Here is an 18,388-nt window from a genome sequence, read left to right as displayed (position 1 = left end):
ACGCCCCACGAGTGCGAGAGAGACAGAGCGACGAAAACGACTGACTGAATCAGTCTACGGCCGCACAGCCCCACCGGGCCGCTGCGTCAGGGACGCCTGGGCGGCACCTTGCGGTCGAGGTAGCCGTCACACAGTGGGCCAGAAGACCGGTGGAGGCGGACAAAACTCTAGACGCGTTGAGCTCCAGAGTCGCTAAACAGGCCTCGAAACGAACGTGTGACCCTACCAATCGATTCCTCGTTCGGAGAGCAATCCAGTGGTGGGGTCACACGTTCGGTTCGAGTCTCATTTAGCGACTCTGGAGCTCAAAGCCCGTCTAGAGTTTTGTCCGCCTCCACCGGCCTTCTGGCCCACTGTGCGTCACCGACCTAGCCGGCAACGCGAACGCGAAGCTGGAGGGAAGTGAGTATTATCCGCCACGTCCCGCCACCTCACTCTACGACCAAGCGCAGGGCGCGCTACCGGACACCCAACCTGACAACGACGGAGGAACGGACGAATTTTGGCCGCCTTCATCGGTCTTCTGGCCCACTGTGCGACGGACGGCAGACAGACGGACGGACGCCGGAAGATAGGAGATAAACCGCGACACGCCAGGCGGCGACAGGCGACAAACGCCTCGCGACACAAATTATGCCTGTTTGTTCATTGACAATTACACGAGTATGGAACTGGCGAGGATCCAATCAGGCGGCTATTTCGGGCCGGGCATTGTTAAGGGGCAGGCAGACGCGAAGGTGGACGCGGGACGCGGTTCGAATCCCGGCCGCCTCCGAATCACCTGCAAAAGAAAGGTTCGGCCTAGGTGAGTCCAAGCTCCCTGCAGACTATTTCTCTCGCACCCACACGGAAGGGCACGGAAAACAGTGGGCTGGAAGACCGGTGGAGGCGGCCAGAACTCCAGACGCGTTTTGAGCTCCAGAGTCGCTAAATGGGACTCGAACTGGACGTATGACCCCACCAACGGATTGCTCTCCGAACGAGGAATCCATTGGTGGGGTCACACGTTCGTTTCGAGGCATGTTTAGCGACTCTGGAGCTCAAAACGCGTCAAGAGTTTTGGCCGCCGCCACCGGTCTTCTGGCCCACTGCTGCACCCCATGCAGACTATCCCACTCGCACCGCCACGCAACGCCAAGCAAGTGAGAGAGAGACAGAGCGACGGTAGGGAGAGGATCGCCTGTTGCATGCTGCATGCCCGCACCAGGTCGGCGCCAGACTCCGCCCGTCCGTCCGTCTGTGCGTCGCCTGCGCGCGGACACACACACACACACAACACACAAACACAGTTCCAACTCCCACCCGGCCACCCCTCCAAAAATAATTCGAATCGACCGCGGCCTTTCCCAATGCGGCGTTCTTTCATTTCTATTCGAGACGGATCGCCAGGTTCGGTTAGGTCAGGCTCGTCTCCTTCAGGGCGCGCATTGCGAGGAAGAGCACAATTAAGATGCAGATTCTCTCTGTAGGAACGTTTCTCAACGTTTGCTCTTGGCAAATAGTAGAAAAATTTCTTTTTACAGATATAAAATTTGTGTCTGTCTGTCTGTCTGTCTGTCTGTCTGTCTGTCTGTCTGTCTGTCTGTCTGTCTGTCTGTCTGTCTGTCTGTCTGTCTGTCTGTCTGTCTGTCTGTCTGTGTGAGCGCGATGACGCGACAGGAGGGGCAGGGAATGCCAAAGGGACGCATGAGCTACTTCGCGAGCATTTCGCGCCATGTCGCAGCCGGGCCCCTGCGCATGATGCACTTGACTTTCGCGATGTCGACACCTCCGTGTCGCCGTTTCGACGAACTTTGCGGCGACGCTGCTCCAAAAGCGAGGCGGGTCACAGTGGGCCAGGAGACCGGTGAAGGCGTTTGGGGCTCCAGAGTCGCTAAATGGGACAAGGATCGAACGTGTGACCCCACCAATGGATTGCTCTCCGAACGAGGAATCCATTGGTGGGGTCACACGTTGGGTTCGAGGCCTGCTTAGCTACTCTGAAGTTCAAAACGCGTCCAGAGTTTTCGCCGCCTATCGGTCTTCTGGCCCACTGTGCGGGAAATGGCACTCCGTGACAAAGGCATGCGAAAGGAAGCGGACGGACGCCGATGCGGTGCCAATGCAGGCTGGGCAGTGGGTCTCGGTGCGTCCCGACTCCTTTTGGCCGCCTCCCAGCGGTGCAAGCGCGGCAGCGCGGCCCAGCCGGCGAGACGGACGGACTTCCCTGCGCGGGCCGAAACACAGTGGGCCAGAGGCCCGGTGCAGGCGGCCGAAACTCTAGACGCGTTTTGAGCTCCAGAGTCGCTAAATGGGACTCGAACCGAACGTGTGACCCCACCAATGGATTCCTCGTTCGGAGAGCAATCCATTGGTGGGGTCACACGTTCGGTTCGAGTCCCATTCAGCGACTCTGGAGCTCTGAACGCGTCTGGAGTTCTGGCCGCCTCCGCCGGCCTCCTGGCCCACTGTGCGAATGGGCCGAATGGCATTGAACGCAGTGCGACGCAGTGCAGGTGGAACTGGCGGAAGACGCGCAGCACTCGCCAAATGGCCGCCCCTTGCCAGCCGCGCTACCGAGCCGCGCCACCAAGCCGTGGCAAACAGGACGACCCATTGACGGCCAGGGGGCGGCCGACGGCGTCGTCTCTAGATTCGCCCCGACGCACTTCGACGCCTCCGCAGCTCGTCAGAGAGAGCGTACCGCTTAGCGCGCACCCCTTGGGGCGTACCCCTGGAGGTGACGGCTTCACGGAGGACCAGAAGACCGGTGGAGGCGGTCAAAATCCCGGACGCGTTTTGACCTCCAGAGTCGCTAAATGGGACTCGAACCGAACATGTGACCCCATCAATGGATTGCTCTCCGAAAGAGGAATCCATGGGTGGGGTCACACGTTCGGTTCGAGCCCTGTTCAGCGACTCTGGAGCTCAAAACGCGTCTAGAGTTTTGGCCGCCTCCACCGGTCTTCTGGCCGGCCCACTGTGCACCTGGGGCGTGCCGCGGGGGGCGTGCCGTGGGGGGCGTACCGCGGGGGGCGTACCGCATGGGATAGCGGGCGTACGGCGTACAGGGATCGACAAGTCACTTGAAGAGGCGCGGTGGCTGCAGCGGTAGCAGCTATACATAGGTTGGCAGCGACTCAAGGTGCGGCGCGGTGCGGCACGCGTCGGGGCGGGGCGGGGCGGCGGGCGGCGGGTGGGGCGGGGTGGGGCGGGGCGTGGTGCAGCGGTGACATAACGCCAGGTAAGGGATAGAGAAACGCTGTCCACAAAACACAAGAAGAGGGTGGTGGCTTGCCGCAGCCCTGCCTTCACTGCTTTCAAGAGATCGGGTTCGATTGAATTTTTCCGTTACCCGCGCGGGCAGTGGAGCAAATTCTAGCATTCCCGAGTCCGCAGGATGAAACCAGAGGACTTGAATTCTTCCGCCCGCGTCGGTTTCGCGGGGATAGGCAACTCTAGCGGCCCTGAGCGCCCCGCAGACTGATTCCGAGGGTCGTTCTCGTCGCCCTGTCTCTCTCGCACCCATAGGGGACGCTCCATGAGTGCGAGAGAGACAGAAGACGACTCTCGGAATCGGCCTGCTGTCTGAACGCCTGAACGTCTGAATGGCCCCTTGTGGGTCGCGGAGTCCGACCCGAGCAGCGCAGCCCAAGCCGCGCCCTGACGAGCCGCCCTCAAAAGCGGCGCTATTTATACGTTTGCTCTTGAAAACATGTTCCATTTCATACGGCCGAATGTCGCGCGGTTAATTCAGACGCAACGTAGAGCATGCCGCACGTGTGTGTGTGTGTGTGTGTGTGAGAGTGTGTCTGTGTGTGTGTCTGTGAGTGAGTGTGTGCGCGCGCGTGTGTGTGCAGGTGTTTGTGTAGGCGGGTGTGAGAGTGCGTGTGGATGGATGGTTGAGCACGTGTGTGTAGGTGCGAGTTGCCTGTTTACGTGTATGAGTGTGCGTGCGTGTGTGTGTGTGTGCGTGCGGCGCGCGCGTGTGTGTGTGTGAGTTGGCGGAGGGGTCTGTAAAACCCAGCAACTGACGAATGCATTGTAGGACGTAAATAGCATCGTACCATACCAAACGCGTGCTACATTGTCAAACTGCAACCACACGGCCACATAAACAAGTAGCACGGCATGAAGGTAGCATACCAAGATTTCATTTGTTTGTTTTTTTTTTCACCCAGCTAATTACAGAATTGAATTGACGAACACGTCATAGAATTCTTCATAGAACAGGCGAGTATACGTGTGTGTATGTGTGTGTGAGAGAGAGAGGAGAGAGAGGAGAGAGAGAGAGAGAGAGAGAGAGAGAGAGAGAGAGAGAGTTTTCTAGTTTGTTTTGGGGGGTTTTATTTGAGGAGGGGGGAGAGTGAGGGGTGGCTGGCTGTCGCAGGGAAATACCGCATCTCGCCTCCAATTTTTCTTGAAGCAATTTAGCATCTGACAATACCCCAGAGAGACGGGGAAGGGGGCGCGGCGGAAAGCAGCAAGGCACGCGCAAATATAGCGGAGGGGAAATAAGAGGAAGGTTGACGGAGGGACAATCGGCTGGTCGCCACGCCACGCCATGCCGCGCCACGCGCCACGTTCTAACTGAAAATGCCTTGGCAGATAATTAGGCTGACAAGCGCCACGGAGAGTTCACAGTGGGCCAGGAGACCGGTGGAGGCGGTCAAAATCCCGGACGCGTTTTGAGCTCCAGAGTCGCTAAATGAGACTCGAACCGAACGTGTGACCCCACCAATGGATTGCTCTCCGAACGAGGAGTCCATTGGTGGGGGTCACACGTTCGGTTCGAGTCCTGTTTAGCGACGCTGGAGCTCAAAAACGCTTCAGCCGCCTCCGGCGCGGTCTTCTAGCCCACTGTGAGATGTAAACAAAAGACCATCAGATCATCAGTACCGGATTTTCAACATGCAGCTACGAAACTGATCCATGGCCACAGTTCCCTGCAGGATGCAATGAGTGCAATAGGCATTGTGCTCACCACATAACTTTATTGTGACACGGCTTCGGAACGGGCATCTATAAATTGAAAATGGGTGCTGGTTACGGACAGAGTGGCCGGGCGTACCCACCACCCCGAGCCGCGCCGCGGGGTGGAGGGGGGTGGAGGGGGGCGGCAAGTCAAACCCCGTCCGCCGACTAAATGTCAGCAGTCAGTCGCCGAGTCGCCGGCCTGGCAAAACACCGGGGCGCCCGTATTCGAACCCGGGCGGGACCGGCTAATCGCTCCACAGTGGGCCAGAAGACCGGTGGAGGCGGCCAAAACTCGGACGCGTTTTGAGCTCCAGAGTCGCTAAGTTGGACTCGAACCGGACGTGTAACCCCACCAATGGATTCCTCGTTCGGAGAGCAATCCATTGGTGGGGTCACACGCTCGGTTCGAGTCCCATTTAGCGACTCTGGAGCTCAAAACGCGTCTTGAATTTAGGCCGCCTCCACCGTTCTTCTGGCAAATCCACTGTGCGACGCCGCCGCCTCTTTGTGACTGCATCTCTGGCCAGTCCGCCGAGCCGGCCGGCCCCGCGGTGCTTTGCGTTTAAAAATGGGCGGCTGCATGCGGCCGCTGCCCCGCACCGCTGCAGGCCATGGGCCCACAGTGGGCCAGAAGACCGGTGGAGGCGGTCAAAACTCTGGACGCGTTTTGAGCTCCAGAGTCGCTAAATTGGACTCGAGCCGAACGTGTGACCCCACCAATGGATTGCTCTCCGAACGAGGAATCCATTGGTGGGGTCACACGTTCGGTTGGAGGCCTGTTCAGTGACTCTGCAGCTCAAAACGCGTCTAGAGTTTTGTCCGCCTCCACCGGTCTTCTGGCCCACTGTGGGGCCTTGCCATGGCACTAGGCGCACTGCACGCCCAAAAACAAGGCGCGTTTGGGTGACCCACATTCTTGCGGCCCATCCGGCCATCCCGCCGCGGCGGCGCGCTGCCTCGTGGCCGAGGGGTTAGCGGCACCGCTGAGAGAGCGGCGGGACGCCGGTTCGACTCCCGGTAGCCGACGCTGGATTTTAGATGCCGATTGGTTCAACAGCCTGTTGCCGACGGGACTGTGCGAGCGTCGCCAGTCGTCTTGAAAGTTCCCCAGCTGTGTTGATACTTATCACCATTCTCAAGTACCATTCGTGGCTCTGTCTCTCTCGCACCACTCGGAATGGGGAGGCTGGCGCCAAGGCTGGCGCCGTTCCTGGGAATCGGTCGGCGTCGGCAAGACACCGCAAGACACGCGGACCGGCGCCGCACACCCGCCCGGCGGCAACCCGTCCTCACTTTGTTTCTCGCAAACTGCCCTGACGCTGCGCCGCGAGGTCAACATCCTCCCCGTGGCAGGGCCCACAGCGGGCCAGAAGACCGGTGGAGGCGGTCAAAACCCCGGACGCGTTTTGAGCTCCAGAGTCGCTAAATGGGACTCGAACCGAACGTGTGACCCCACCAATGGATTGCTCTCCGAACGAGGAATCCATTGGTGGGGTCACACGCTCAGTTCGAGTCCTGTTCAGCGACTCTGGAGCTCAAAACGCGTCGAGTGTTAAGGCCGCCGGTCTTCTGGCCCACTGTGCAGCGCAGCGCCCAGGATGTGTGCGGCGGCGACGCACCCGCCAGTTCCGGCGCCGCCTTTGAGGTTAGGTTGCCGCTGGTTGACACTCTGCGGCCGCCCGTCTTCCTCTGTTCGTTCGCTTTGCTCGGCTCGACTCGTGGACTCGGCTCTCATTTCTTCACAGTGGCGTTCCCGCGCGACAAGGCGCGAGTGTGTTAACAGTTCAAATCGGCTGATCGTTGGCCCCAATCCTCCCTCCCTGCTTCCAGCTTGCTTCCACATCTTCGAACGACGTCGCCGCCACGCACGTACCTTAACACACGTCCGTAGCACGCTCGCGGCACTCGTGACACTTGGTGACACTCGCGACACTGCGTGACACACTGTGTGACACACGGAGTGACACACCGAGTGACGCGGAGAGCACTCCCCGCGATGCGCGGTGCGCGATTTGGTGGAGGGAGCGAGTTGGGACGCCCCGCGGAACGTGGCGTGCGCGCCGGTCGCTGCCAGGGCGTATACTGAGCGCCGCCGCCCCGCGCCGCCTCGCCGGCCGGGCGGGGGGGGGGGGGGAGGACTCGCACTACTACCCTGCCTGCCTGCCTGCGCCCCGCCGCGCCGCCTCTGTCTCTGTTCCGCCGGTGCAACTTTCTGGCTCGCTTGGGTCATTTTGCGCATCGCTTTCAAGGCCGCTCGGCCCTTTGTGAGTCGACAGGGAGCGACGGGGTGCTCGCGTCTAGAGGCCACCGGCCGGGGGGAGGAGCGGGGACATCGCAAGGTGGAGGCGGCCAAAAATCTAGACGCGTTTTGAGCTCCATAGTCGCTAAACAGGGCTCCAACCGAACGTGTGACCCCACCAATGGATTGCTCTCCGAACGAGGAATCCATTGGTGGGGTCACACGTTCGGTTCGAGTGCCATTTAGCTCAAAACGCGTCTTGACTTTTCGCCGCCTGCGCCGGTCTTCCGGCCCACTGTTAAAGCGGATTTCGGGGCGTTTTGTCGATTGTGCTCCGCCGCAACCCCGAAGAAATGATCTTAGAACCTGCAAATGTGTGGCAAACCCTCCATCGCAGGCACGGGCATGAAGGTGACGGGTGGATCTCTAGGCACTTGCTATACCGATTGCTCTTTATTATCAGTTTATTCACGTATGTACAGTTTTATTATAAAAGTAATAAATTATTATAAAATGTGGTTATGTACAATGGCTTCAAATGGCACCAATGAATTTCTTAGGATGACTACGTGCGGGATGGTCAAACACTTCTGTGATCTTTCTCTCTCTCTTTTTTTGTACACTGAGCGGGATAACTTGATTACTGGCACAAAGCCGAAAATTGGGCGACAATGCTGATGCAATTGCGCTACATTTTAAAAACAGCTCAGCTGAAATAAATTCGTGAGGTTCGAAACGTTATCACCGAAGTCATTTCCTTCCTCATTAGCGAAACCCGTGTGGGAACTAAAAGGCCTGATCGACTCAAACCCTCTGGGGCATTCTACCGCAGTTCTGCTGCCACTGGTTGAGGCGGACGCTTTGTCGGCAGGCGGGTTAGACCTTTCCAGGATAAGCTCTTAAGGCAACAACCTGCAATCTTTGCGCCGCCACACTTTACGATCCAGCTTATTTGCGGCGAAACGGAGTTGAACTCGGCGTTAACTGGAGTATCAATAACAATGAGTTCAGTCCCATTTTGCTGCATATAAGTTGCTTCTTGAATTGTGGCGGCGCAAAGTTTAGGTTATCGCACGAGAAGCTTAGTCTGGCAAAGTCTTTTCTAGTGAGACTGGGTCTCTCTGGAGAGTTTCTAGAGAGACAGAGTATCTGTAGAGAGACACGGTGTCTCTAGAGAGATAGTGTGTCTCTAGAGAGGTAGTGTGTCTCTAGAGAGGTAGTGTGTCTCTAGAGAGGTAGTGTGTCTCTAGAGAGACAGGATCTCCAGCACCATCTGGCCTGGTCCTAGTCCGTCCTGTAGAAGTCTGAGCCGGGGCGGATGGATCCCAGGCGGTTGGCGTTGAGGCCGTTGTCCAGCCGCTTCTGCTGGTTCTGCAGCACGAGCCTGGTGTGCGGGAAGGCGGGGAAGTAGTGCGGTTCGTTGTCGGACAGCACGCGGACGAAGTGCGCGGCGGCGGGGCCCGTCACCAGCAGCGGGTCGTACGGCGCCGGCTCGGGCATTGTCACTGTGGGACACGGTGGGAAGGAAGGTTGGGTCAGACGCCGCCGTGGCGACGCGTCGCACAGTGGGCCAGAAGACCGGTGGAGGCGGCCAAAACTCCAGACGCGTTTTGAGCTCCAGAGTCGCTAAACAGGACTCGAACCGAACGTGTGACCCCACCAATGGATTCCTCGTTCGGAGACCAATCCATTGGTGGGGTCACACGTTCGGTTCGAGTCCCATTTAGCGACTCTGGAGCTCAAAACGCGTCCGGGACTTTGACCGCCTCCACCGGCCTTCTGGCCCACTGTGCGTCACCACGTCGCTCTGGATCTCTCAGTGCGAGAGAGACGACGACGCAGAGCGCCGCGTGAGAGCTCGCGTGCGAAAGACAGAGACAGACAAAGCCAAATTACAAACCCGAGTCGGTGGCGCCGAGTCCCTGGTGCGGCGCCTGGTCCTCGCGGATGGGCGCGGCGCGGGCGGGCGCAGTGTACCGCCACACTCCTGCAAGAGAGAGAGAGAGACAGCGTCAAGACGGACATCTCGCTTGCGTCGCTTGCCGTTTACCCGCCCCTTCGACGTGTTCTCCTCGGATCTCCCATGCCATTGTCACTTGCTCCACTCTGACGCCTCCGGCGCCTGTCCCACACAGTGGAGGCGGCCGAAACTCTAGACGCGTTTTGAGCTCCAGAGTCGCTAAATGGGACTCGAACCGAACGTGTGACCCCACCAATGGATTCCTCGTTCGAAGAGCAATCCATTGGTGGAGTCGCATGTTCGGTTCGAGTCCCATTTAGCGACTCTGGAGCTCAACACGCGTCCAGAGTTTCAGCCGGCCGCCCCCACATCTGCCACACTGTGCAGCGTGCCCCTCACTGCACTACTTCCAGAGCAACCACAAGACAGCCATGGTGATAGCCAACGGGGCGCCCACGTGACCTTGAGGCGACCTTGGCCTGTCCAAGCGGGCCACCGCGGTACAGCCAGGGCACGCCCGCTAGTACTCAGTGTTGTCAAACCGGATAAGATAGCGGACGGCCCGGATGCTGCTGCACCAAGAGTATCGGTGCAGTGGCCGTCGTGCCTCTCTCACTCGCACTCATGGGGCGTCCCGTGGGGGTGCGAGAAGACAGAGCGACGAAACGACTCTCCGCTCCGGATAGGGGCGGCGCAGGGAAAAGCCCCGTGCTGTGGTGCTAAAAGCGAAAGGGGTTGACGCACAGTGGGCCAGAGAACCGGTGGAGGCGGCCGAAACTCTAGACGCGTTTTGAGCTCCAGCGTCGCTAAATGGGACTCGAACCGAACGTGTGACCCCACCAATGGATTGCTCTCCGAACGAGGAATCCATTGGTGGGGTCACACGCTCGGTTCGAGTCCCATTCAGCGACTCTGGAGCTCAAAACGCGTCTAGAATTTTCGCCGCCTCCACCGGTGTTCTGACCCACTGTGCGGTGGTCACCCTCTCACCTTGCTGCTCCGTCCTGAACTGCTGCGGCTCCGTCCTGAACTGCTCCGTCCTGAACCGCTGCTGCTCGTCGTTCTGTGCCTGCCGCAGGGGCTGCTGGCGGTAGAACTGCGGCGCGGGGGCGGGCTGGTAGAACTGCCCTTGCCTCATGACCCAGGCGGGGGCGGGCGCTGCCGGGGGCGGCGGCGGCGACAGCACGGTGTGGTAGTCGGCGGAGTGGAAGGCGGCGGGGGCGGCGGACATGGCGCGTGCGAGCTGGAAGCGCTGGAATGCGCCTGGAACAAGTGCGTGAAGCGTGAAGCAGATGACAGAACCAGTGCCGGACAAGGCGGTAAACAGGCCCGGGGCAAGGCCCAGGGCAACGCCCAGGGCACTGGCCGACCATCTCCGGAATGGTGATGGCTGAAACCGTCAAGCGTACTGGAAACAAGTTTCACAGATCGGTTGTCGGTTTAGCGTAACATTTCAATCAGGATCAGCGCCGCAGAGCTCTAGACAGGACTCCGAAACGAACGTGTGACCCCACCAATGGATTGCTCTCCGAACGAGGAATCCATTGGTGGGGTCACACGCTCGGTTCGAATCCCATTTAGCGACTCCGGAGCTCAAAACGCGTCCGGTATTTCACCCGCCTCCACCGGTCTTCTGGACCTCTGTGCAGCGCACGAGTATTTAGTCTCCGCACGTGAAAAGAAATATTCAGCCTTTCTCTATGGTTTCAACTGGTGATGGCTAAGAAAAACAGCCAATTTAGTTCCTTTTTTTACGTGCGTTACCTGGGGCAGTCAGTCAGTGGAAGTACAGGCAAAGCTTCCAAGTATCCCGAGGCGGCTGCAAGTTCCCACCACTCACAGCACTACCTGCAAGTCCCACTGCTTTTTTGTAGTTTCTTCATTCAACCGAGCGTCAAATGATTGTTTATTTATTTACTTTGAGAGTGTTTACCTGGAGGTCCATATACTGGCGCCGGCTGGACAATGGGCGAGGCGCAGCAGACGGCCGCAGTGGCGACGACCAGGACCGCGACGGAGTACACCTGCAACGAGTGAGCGGGTATGAGTCAAAGGCCCAGGGTATGAGGGAGGAGAGGAGGAGAGGAGGGTCGCGGGAGTCAGCGAAACCCTAACTGTCGCGCTGAGGGACACGCGAGGGAGCTGCTTGCCATGGGTCGGAGGAAGCTAAGGGTCGGAGGAAGCTAAGGGTCGGAGGAAGCTAAGGGTCGGAGGAAGCTAAGGGTCGGAGGAAGCTAAGGGTCGGAGGAAGCTAAGGGTCGGAGGAAACTAAGGGTTGGAGAAAGCTAAGGGTCGGAGGAAGTTAAGGGTCGGAGGAAGCTAAGGGTCGGAGAAAGCTAAGGGTCGGAGGAAGTTAAGGGTCGGAGGAAGCTAAGGGTCGGAGAAAGCTAAGGGTCGGAGGAAGTTAAGGGTCGGAGGAAGCTAAGGGCCGGACGAAACTAAGGGTCGGAAGAAGCAGCTAAGGTTCGGGGTTGGAGCTGCCCACGCCACGCGCACGTGGGCAGAGCCGTTACGTAAGCTTGCATCACAGACCGTCTTATGGTGGCCCAGCGACCAAGGGCACCGAGGCCCTTAGCGGGGCTCTTGGCAGGCCCTTCGTAAGCCCTGGACAGCGCATCTTGTGGAGCCCCCCGCCCGCGGACGAGGCGTTGGCAAGAAGAGCCTCATCCAGATTCAAACTACAAATGAGAAATGAGTCTGCACCGTTAAAAATTGAACGAAAGAAAGAACTCTGCAACTTGTACTGTCTGGGGAGGTGCTCCTCTAGACGCAGTGTAAGCATGCGTCGTTAAGGTGCAGGCGTTTGCAGGTGTGGAAGGGAGCAATCTGATTGCTCCATCTGCCGATGTGACGCGGTCGGGTCGACAAGTCTCAGTCCGGGGGATTGCCCCACCCTATTTCTGTGACCGAGAGATTTGGCCCGAGATAGCCGGTAAAACGGGGAGACAATAAAACGGTAATCGATCTTAAACAGCGACAGTGGCTCCCAGACCAACTGTCCGCCGCACAGTGGGCCAGAAGAGCGGTGCGCGTCCACAACTCGAGACGCGTTTTGAACTCCAGAGTCGCTAAATGGGACTCGAACCGAACGTGTGACCCCACCAATGGATTGCTTTCGGAACGAGGAATCCATTGGTGGGGTCACACGTTCGGTTCGAGTCCTATTTAGCGACTCTAGAGCTCAATGCGCGGGTAGGGTTTTGCGTGCTCCTGCGCCTCAGGAGCTCCGAAAACAATATCTGGATCCGCCCCTGGCACCGGAAGTGGCGGTCCGGGTCAAGACGGCCAAGACCGTGGCCGTGGCTCCCCCTTTCTTCGGAGCTCGTCGTGCCTGTCAGCACGGCAGTGCACTGGCGCGGCCCGGGCCAGCCCGAAGCGGCCCGAAGCGTCCGAAGGCGCCCGGAGGTCCCCGAAGGTCGATCGCCCCTTTGAGCGCCTCGCGGACGCCGGGACGACGGCCGTAGGACAATTGGATCATCGACGAACGCGGCGTGGCGGCGCGGCGGCGGACCGGCCACCTCCTCAAGTCAATCACGGGGATATTAACCTTGCCCAGAGCGCGGCGCCGCATTCAGAGGTCCCGGACACGCGGCCAGCACGGCAAGGCCCCCGACGACGGGCCCTAAACGCATCCCCCCCCCCTCGCTTTTTCTCGGTCCTCCGCGGCGCCTCGGCACTGTAAAGTGTAGCACCAGTCTGTGTCCAGAAAACGGGGAGGGGATAGGCAACCCGCAGGCAAGCCCTCGTTCGCTCTCATATCGACCTCAAACACTTTCCTTCTCACAGTGGGCCAGAAGGAGGCGGCCTAAACTCGAGACGCGTTTTGAGCCGCAGAATCGCTAAGCAGGACTCGAACCGAACGTGTGACCCCACCATTGGATTCCTCGTTCGGAGAGCAATCCATTGGTGGGGTCACACGTTCGATTCGGGTCCCATTTAGCAACTCTGGAGCTCAAAACAGGGATTTTGACCGCCTCCGACGGTCTTCTGGCCAATCCACTGTGAGCTGTCGGCTCGAAATGACGCGATTGTTCTGTAACGCCCCGTGCGTCCGTTTCCGAGAGCACCTGCCGGGTGACTCCGAAGTGTCGCTCTGTCCCTCTCGCGCCCCTCCGGCCCGCGGGACGGCCCCGTGAGTGAGACAGAGACAGCGACAGCGCGGCACACTGCGGAACCAGACGGCCGAGATGGCGTTGCGATTAGCAGGTGCACTGCGTAGCGCTGTACTGACGCGTCAAGCCCCCAGCCTCCAACCGAGGGAAGGAAAGTGCGAACCGAAAGTCACAAAAAAAGCAGCAAAAAATAGCACAAAGTTTCATCGATAGCAGCTATGGGAAAACCGCGGTCGCGTCCAGGCAAATGCCTTCCAAACAATTGTCGAAACAAAATGGGCGTTAGAGATACTTGTGCTGAAGAATTCCGTTGGCTGACACACTTCCACTAAAGTCACAGTTTAACCGAAGCATCACCGCAAAAGAGCAGAGAGTGGCGACATCGACTGGCCTGCTTTTTACGGAGGACTGCAGGAGCGCGCGCACACACACTTACACGGACACACACACACACACACACACACCTCTTTGTGTGCGCCCTGCTCGCCCTTTTGCCCGCCTCTTTCCGCGTAAGAAGAGAGCAATCAGATGGCGCGGCATTGAGGCGCGCCGCGGCGCTCCGTTGCCAAATGCCGGGAATTTCGATGGACTTCCCTGCGAGAGTGTGTGTGCGTATGGCGGCGCACAGTGGGCCAGAACACCGGTGGAGGCGGACAAAATCCCGGACGCGTTTTGAGCTCCAGAGTCGCTAAATGGGACTCGAGCAGACCGTGCGACCCCGCCAATGGATTGCTCTCCGAAAGAGGAATCCATTGGTGGGGTCACACGTTCGGTTCGAGTCCTGTTTAGCGACTCTGGAGCTCAAAAAGCGTCTAGAGTATTGGCCGCCACCACCGGCCTCCTGGCCCGTCCTGGCCGACTGTGCGGCGTCTATCGTGTCGCGTAAAAACGGGCAATAAGAGAGCGAAAAAATAATTTTGGGATCAAGTTCAGTAGCACCGAATGTCGTCACTCGGCCTGTCTCTTTTTCCCCCCGCCTCTTTTTTCCGTGGCCCTGAGAAGCGAGTACTCGGTTCTGACTGCGTCAGACTGGTGGCGTCAAGCCGAGGGGGCCCTTCGCTGCAGGCCGATTCCGAGAGTCCTTTCCGTCGCTCTGTCTCTCTCGCACTCATGGAGCGTCCTATGCGGGTGCGAGAGAGACAGAGCGACGAAAACGACCCTCGGAGACAGTCTGGCTGCGGCATCTGCCGCGGCAAGGCCGCAACCGGTTCGCGCCAGCCACCCCCACCACCAAGGTGCCGCAAGCAAGGCCGTAGGAGAAACCGGGTACCCGCTTCGTCTCTTCTCGGCATTCCCATCCCACACGCCCCCCCCCCCCTTCCCGCTTGTGTAACCGCTTTCCCGGGGCCTCGGCATGAGCACCACGGCCGCTGTGCTGGAGAGAGAGAGAGAGAGAGAGAGAGAGAGAGAGAGAGAGAGAGAGCTGCGTCGCCAGGCCGGGAGCGACAGAGACATCCGCTTTAGCGAAGCGGGTACCCGCTCTGCGGTGGAGGCGCAACCGACTACCGAGTACCCGACCCGGATACCTCGCTGCCTGGCGGCTCGAGGCTGGAGGCTGGAGCGTGGAGGGGGACGAACGATTTGCTCCGTCATCCGAACGCAGGGAGCCGGACGGATGAGTCGAAAACGTGTGACCCCACCAATGGATTCCTCGTTCGGAGAGCAATCCATTGGTGGGGTCACACGTTCGGTTCGAGTCCCAGTTAGCGACTCTGGAGCTCAAAACGCGTCTAGAGTTTTGGCCGCCTCCACCGGTCTTCTGGGTTCCCTCGGGGTGCGAGGGAGACAGCGGCACGCTTCCGGCCGGAGAAAGGCGCGGCGCCCCGAGGGACCCGAGGGTGCGAGAGAGACAGACAGGGATGGTTGGCGGTCTGGCCGGAGCGGGCGTGGCGGCATGCTGGCGGGCGGGGACTGCCCGTGCCCGGGGCGCGGAGGCCGGCGGAGACACCGACACCCGCAGCGCTTTCTGTCTCCCTCCCACTCACGGCGCGCCGTGGCGATCCGCAGGGGTGCGAGAGAGAGACACACACAGCGGCGTGTTTGTGTAGCCGACCCGCCACCGCCATTGATAACCCAAACTTCCGCGCAGACACTGTGTCACACGCCGATACACCGATCAGGCGGTTCGATGAATCGAATCCCGCCGCATGGCCGTGCCGGCATCCCGTTCCAGTCGGTTCGACAACCGGACTCACCCACGACCCCTGGGACGAGACGCCCCATGAGTGCGAGAGAGACAGAGCGACGAGGCGCCGCACAGTGGGCCAGAAGATCGGTGGAGGCGGTCAAAATCCCGGACGCGTTTTGAGCTCCAGAGTCGCTAAGTGGGACTCGAACCGAACGTGTGACCCCACCAATGGATTGCTCTCCGAACGAGGAATCCATTGGTGGGGTCACACGCTCGGTTCGAGCCCTGTCTGGCGACAGTGTGCCGCACACTCCGGAGAAGGGCGGCGGCCAAGCCTGGGCATTCCCCGCTGCGTTGGCCTTTGGGCCTTTGCAGCGCCACACACCGCCAAAAAGTCGCGGGTTCGAATACCGTCCGGGCCGTATTTCTTTTGCGGCGGCGCCGTGCCGGGCGTACCGCGCGCTCGACCGCGATGCGCCGAGCTGCCGAGCGTCCAAGTCTCCACTTGGCCTCCGACGCGGCCTCGGCGCGGCCCTCAAGGGGGTGGCGCTGGTGGTGAGGGAGGGGGAGGGGGGGGGGGGGTGTTGGAGGGGCCAACGCCTTTTTCGAGGCCCAGCTCACAGAGGGCCAGAAGATCGGCGCAGGCGGCCAAAGCTCTAGACGCGTTTTGAGCTCCAGAGTCGTTAAATGGGACTCGAACCGAACGTGTGACCCCACCAATGGACTGCTCTCGGAACGAGGAATAAATCAGTGGGGTCACACGTTCAGTTCGAGTCCCATTTAGCGACTCTGGAGCTCAAAACGCGTCTAGAATTTCGGCCGCCTCCACCGGTCTTCTGGCCCACTGTGCGGAGTGGTCGGATTCTTTTGCAAGTGGCCATGCGTTCGCCCAAGGCGGTCCGGGCTGCCTGGGGCTGCGCGCGCGGGGCAGTGCAACCAGTGCCACGGCCGAGGCCGTGCTGGAGCCGAACACACCTCGAGCAACCAGCCGAGCGAGTCGTTTCGTCGCTCTGTCTCTCTCGCACTCATGGGACTCTCCCTAAGGGTGCGAGAGAGACAGAGCGACGGCAGGCACGGCAAGCAGCCACCCCAAAGTCCGCAAGAATGTGTCCGGCAACCACACGCCGCCACACGCCACCCCGCGGGCTGCCCAGGGCCCCAGGGCTGCACAGTGGGCCAGGGGACCGGTGCCGGCGGACAAAATTCTAGGCGCGTTTTGAGCTCCAGAGTCGCTAAATGGGACTCGAACCGAACGTGTGACCCCACCAATGGATTGCTCTCCGAACGAGGAATCCATTGGTGGGGTCACACGTTCGGTTCGAGTCTCGTTTAGCGACTCTGGAGCTCAAAACGCGTCCGGGGTTTTGGCCGCCTCCACCGGTCTTCTGGCCCACTGTGGGCTGCCGGCCCGTTCCGCAAGTCGCGTCTGTCTCTCTCGCACCCCGCGTGCCCGCTCCGCGAGTGCGAGAGAGACAGATCGCCACCAGTTCGAAATCAGCCTGCTGGTGCCGCAACTGGATATTCCGCCGCGCACCACAAGCGAGCAGTCGTCACCCTACTCGCCAGAAAACTCCCCAAATCCCAGAAAACGGGAACCCAGTCAAAAGCTGTACGAGGGGCGCCGCTTGGCCTGTCGTCACAACGCAAGAAATGATGGTCGCAGAAAGGTGGTGCTTACCGAGGAAAAGGCCGACATGCTTCCGGAACCAAATTCCGACATTTTAACAAACGCCAAGCATCCGGGCTGCGAGCGGGAGCGCCCCGCAGGGAGGGCGGAGTAGTGATTTTATGGCGCCCCCTTCGCTGCTCTCCGAACGAGGAATCCATTGGTGGGGCCACACGTTCGGCTCGAGTCCTGTTTAGTGACTCTGGAGCTCAACGCGTCTAGAGTTTTGACTGCCTCCACCGGTCTTCTGGCCCACTGTACCAACTGTCCTTTACCTTCATCGTGTCGGCTCGTAGAATGGGGGTCGGATGGGGCTTCCCTGGCGGAGTTGGCGGCGTCGACGGCGTCCTGGAGCGGCAAGGGCTGGGCACTCGGTGACCGCGGCGGGGCGCAGGGCGAGGCGCGGGGCTCGGCGGGTCGCGGCGGACTGGGATGCGCTGTGCGATGCACTGCTCGCCGAGCCTAGCGGCCTGTTGCCTTGTGGCACTTGTGGCCTAGCCGAATGGACCGCCAGCGGCAAGCCAGCGGCAAGCCAGCGGCCAGTGGCTGCCCCTGCCAGAGCGGCCCACGGCCCCCACGGCCCCCACGGCCCTCGCGGTGGAAGGGGAAGGCTCTGCACCGTCAGCAAGCGGCCGCGAGCGTCGTGGAGCTACCCGGAGCTACCCGGAGGTACTACCCGGAGCTACCCGGAGGCGGTACTGACTCGCTTCCGGCGTGGTGGCGGCGCCGTTGTCCGGCCGGGAGGACGTGCACTTCGACGACGCGAGTAGCGAAGCACAGTGGGCCAGAAGACCGGTGGAGGCGGCCAAAACTCCAGACGCGTTTTGAGCTCCAGAGCCGCTAAGTGGGACTCGAACCGAACGTGTGGCCCCACCAATGGATTGCTCTCCGAACGAGGAATCCATTGGTGGGGTCACACGTACGGCTCAAGTACTGTTTAGCGACCCTTGAGCTCAAAACGCCTCTGGACTTTTTGCCGCCGCCACCTGTCTTGGCCTACTGGCCGTACTCATGGTCGCCGGGCCCCGAAATGGCTCACGATCAATTGTGGTCCAGCCTCGCAAGTTCAAGTGGTTCAAGTTGGAGGCCGCCTAGCAGGTAGGCAGGACGCCACGGGCGTGTGCGAGTGGCTGCCTACCCTCCGGGCGCTTTGCTGAAGCCTCGGAACCTTGGACTGCCGCAAGACCTGCAGCGCGCCTTTTACGTAGCGGCAAACGAGGGCGCCTCGTCGTTAATGCAACCGCATTCGTGATGGGACTTCCCTGAGGAATGACTGCACTGCCTGAAAGACCCTACGGTTATACTCCCCACCCAGGATAGCCCTGTG

At 60.1% G+C, this 18,388-nt stretch overlaps 2 protein-coding genes across 2 annotated transcripts in view; both read right to left on the bottom strand.

The window, feature by feature from the left end:
- Positions 1–7,024, bottom strand: part of LOC117648547 (obscurin-like) — an 89,478-nt gene extending 82,454 nt beyond the window's left edge. The window contains exon 1 of the mRNA XM_034391064.1: positions 6,830–7,024. The gene's annotated coding sequence lies outside the window, so the exon portion shown is untranslated. The remainder of the gene's footprint in view (positions 1–6,829) is intronic.
- A 658-nt stretch (positions 7,025–7,682) lies between these two features.
- LOC117648467 lies at positions 7,683–17,342 on the bottom strand. The gene is made up of 5 exons (XM_034390972.1): positions 17,337–17,342; positions 11,089–11,179; positions 10,146–10,418; positions 9,096–9,182; positions 7,683–8,700 (listed from the first exon to the last, which is right to left on the bottom strand). Exons 1-5 carry the CDS (start codon positions 17,340–17,342, stop codon positions 8,480–8,482), a joined length of 678 nt encoding a protein of 225 aa, XP_034246863.1. The 3' UTR covers positions 7,683–8,479.
- Between the last annotated feature and the right edge of the window lie 1,046 nt (positions 17,343–18,388).

This window comes from Thrips palmi, unplaced genomic scaffold (assembly GCF_012932325.1).
Source record: "Thrips palmi isolate BJ-2018 unplaced genomic scaffold, TpBJ-2018v1 HiC_scaffold_3, whole genome shotgun sequence".
Lineage (NCBI taxonomy): Eukaryota > Metazoa > Arthropoda > Insecta > Thysanoptera > Thripidae > Thrips > Thrips palmi.
Note: the sequence above shows the minus strand (reverse complement) of the source record. Positions and strands in the feature narration are given on the sequence as shown.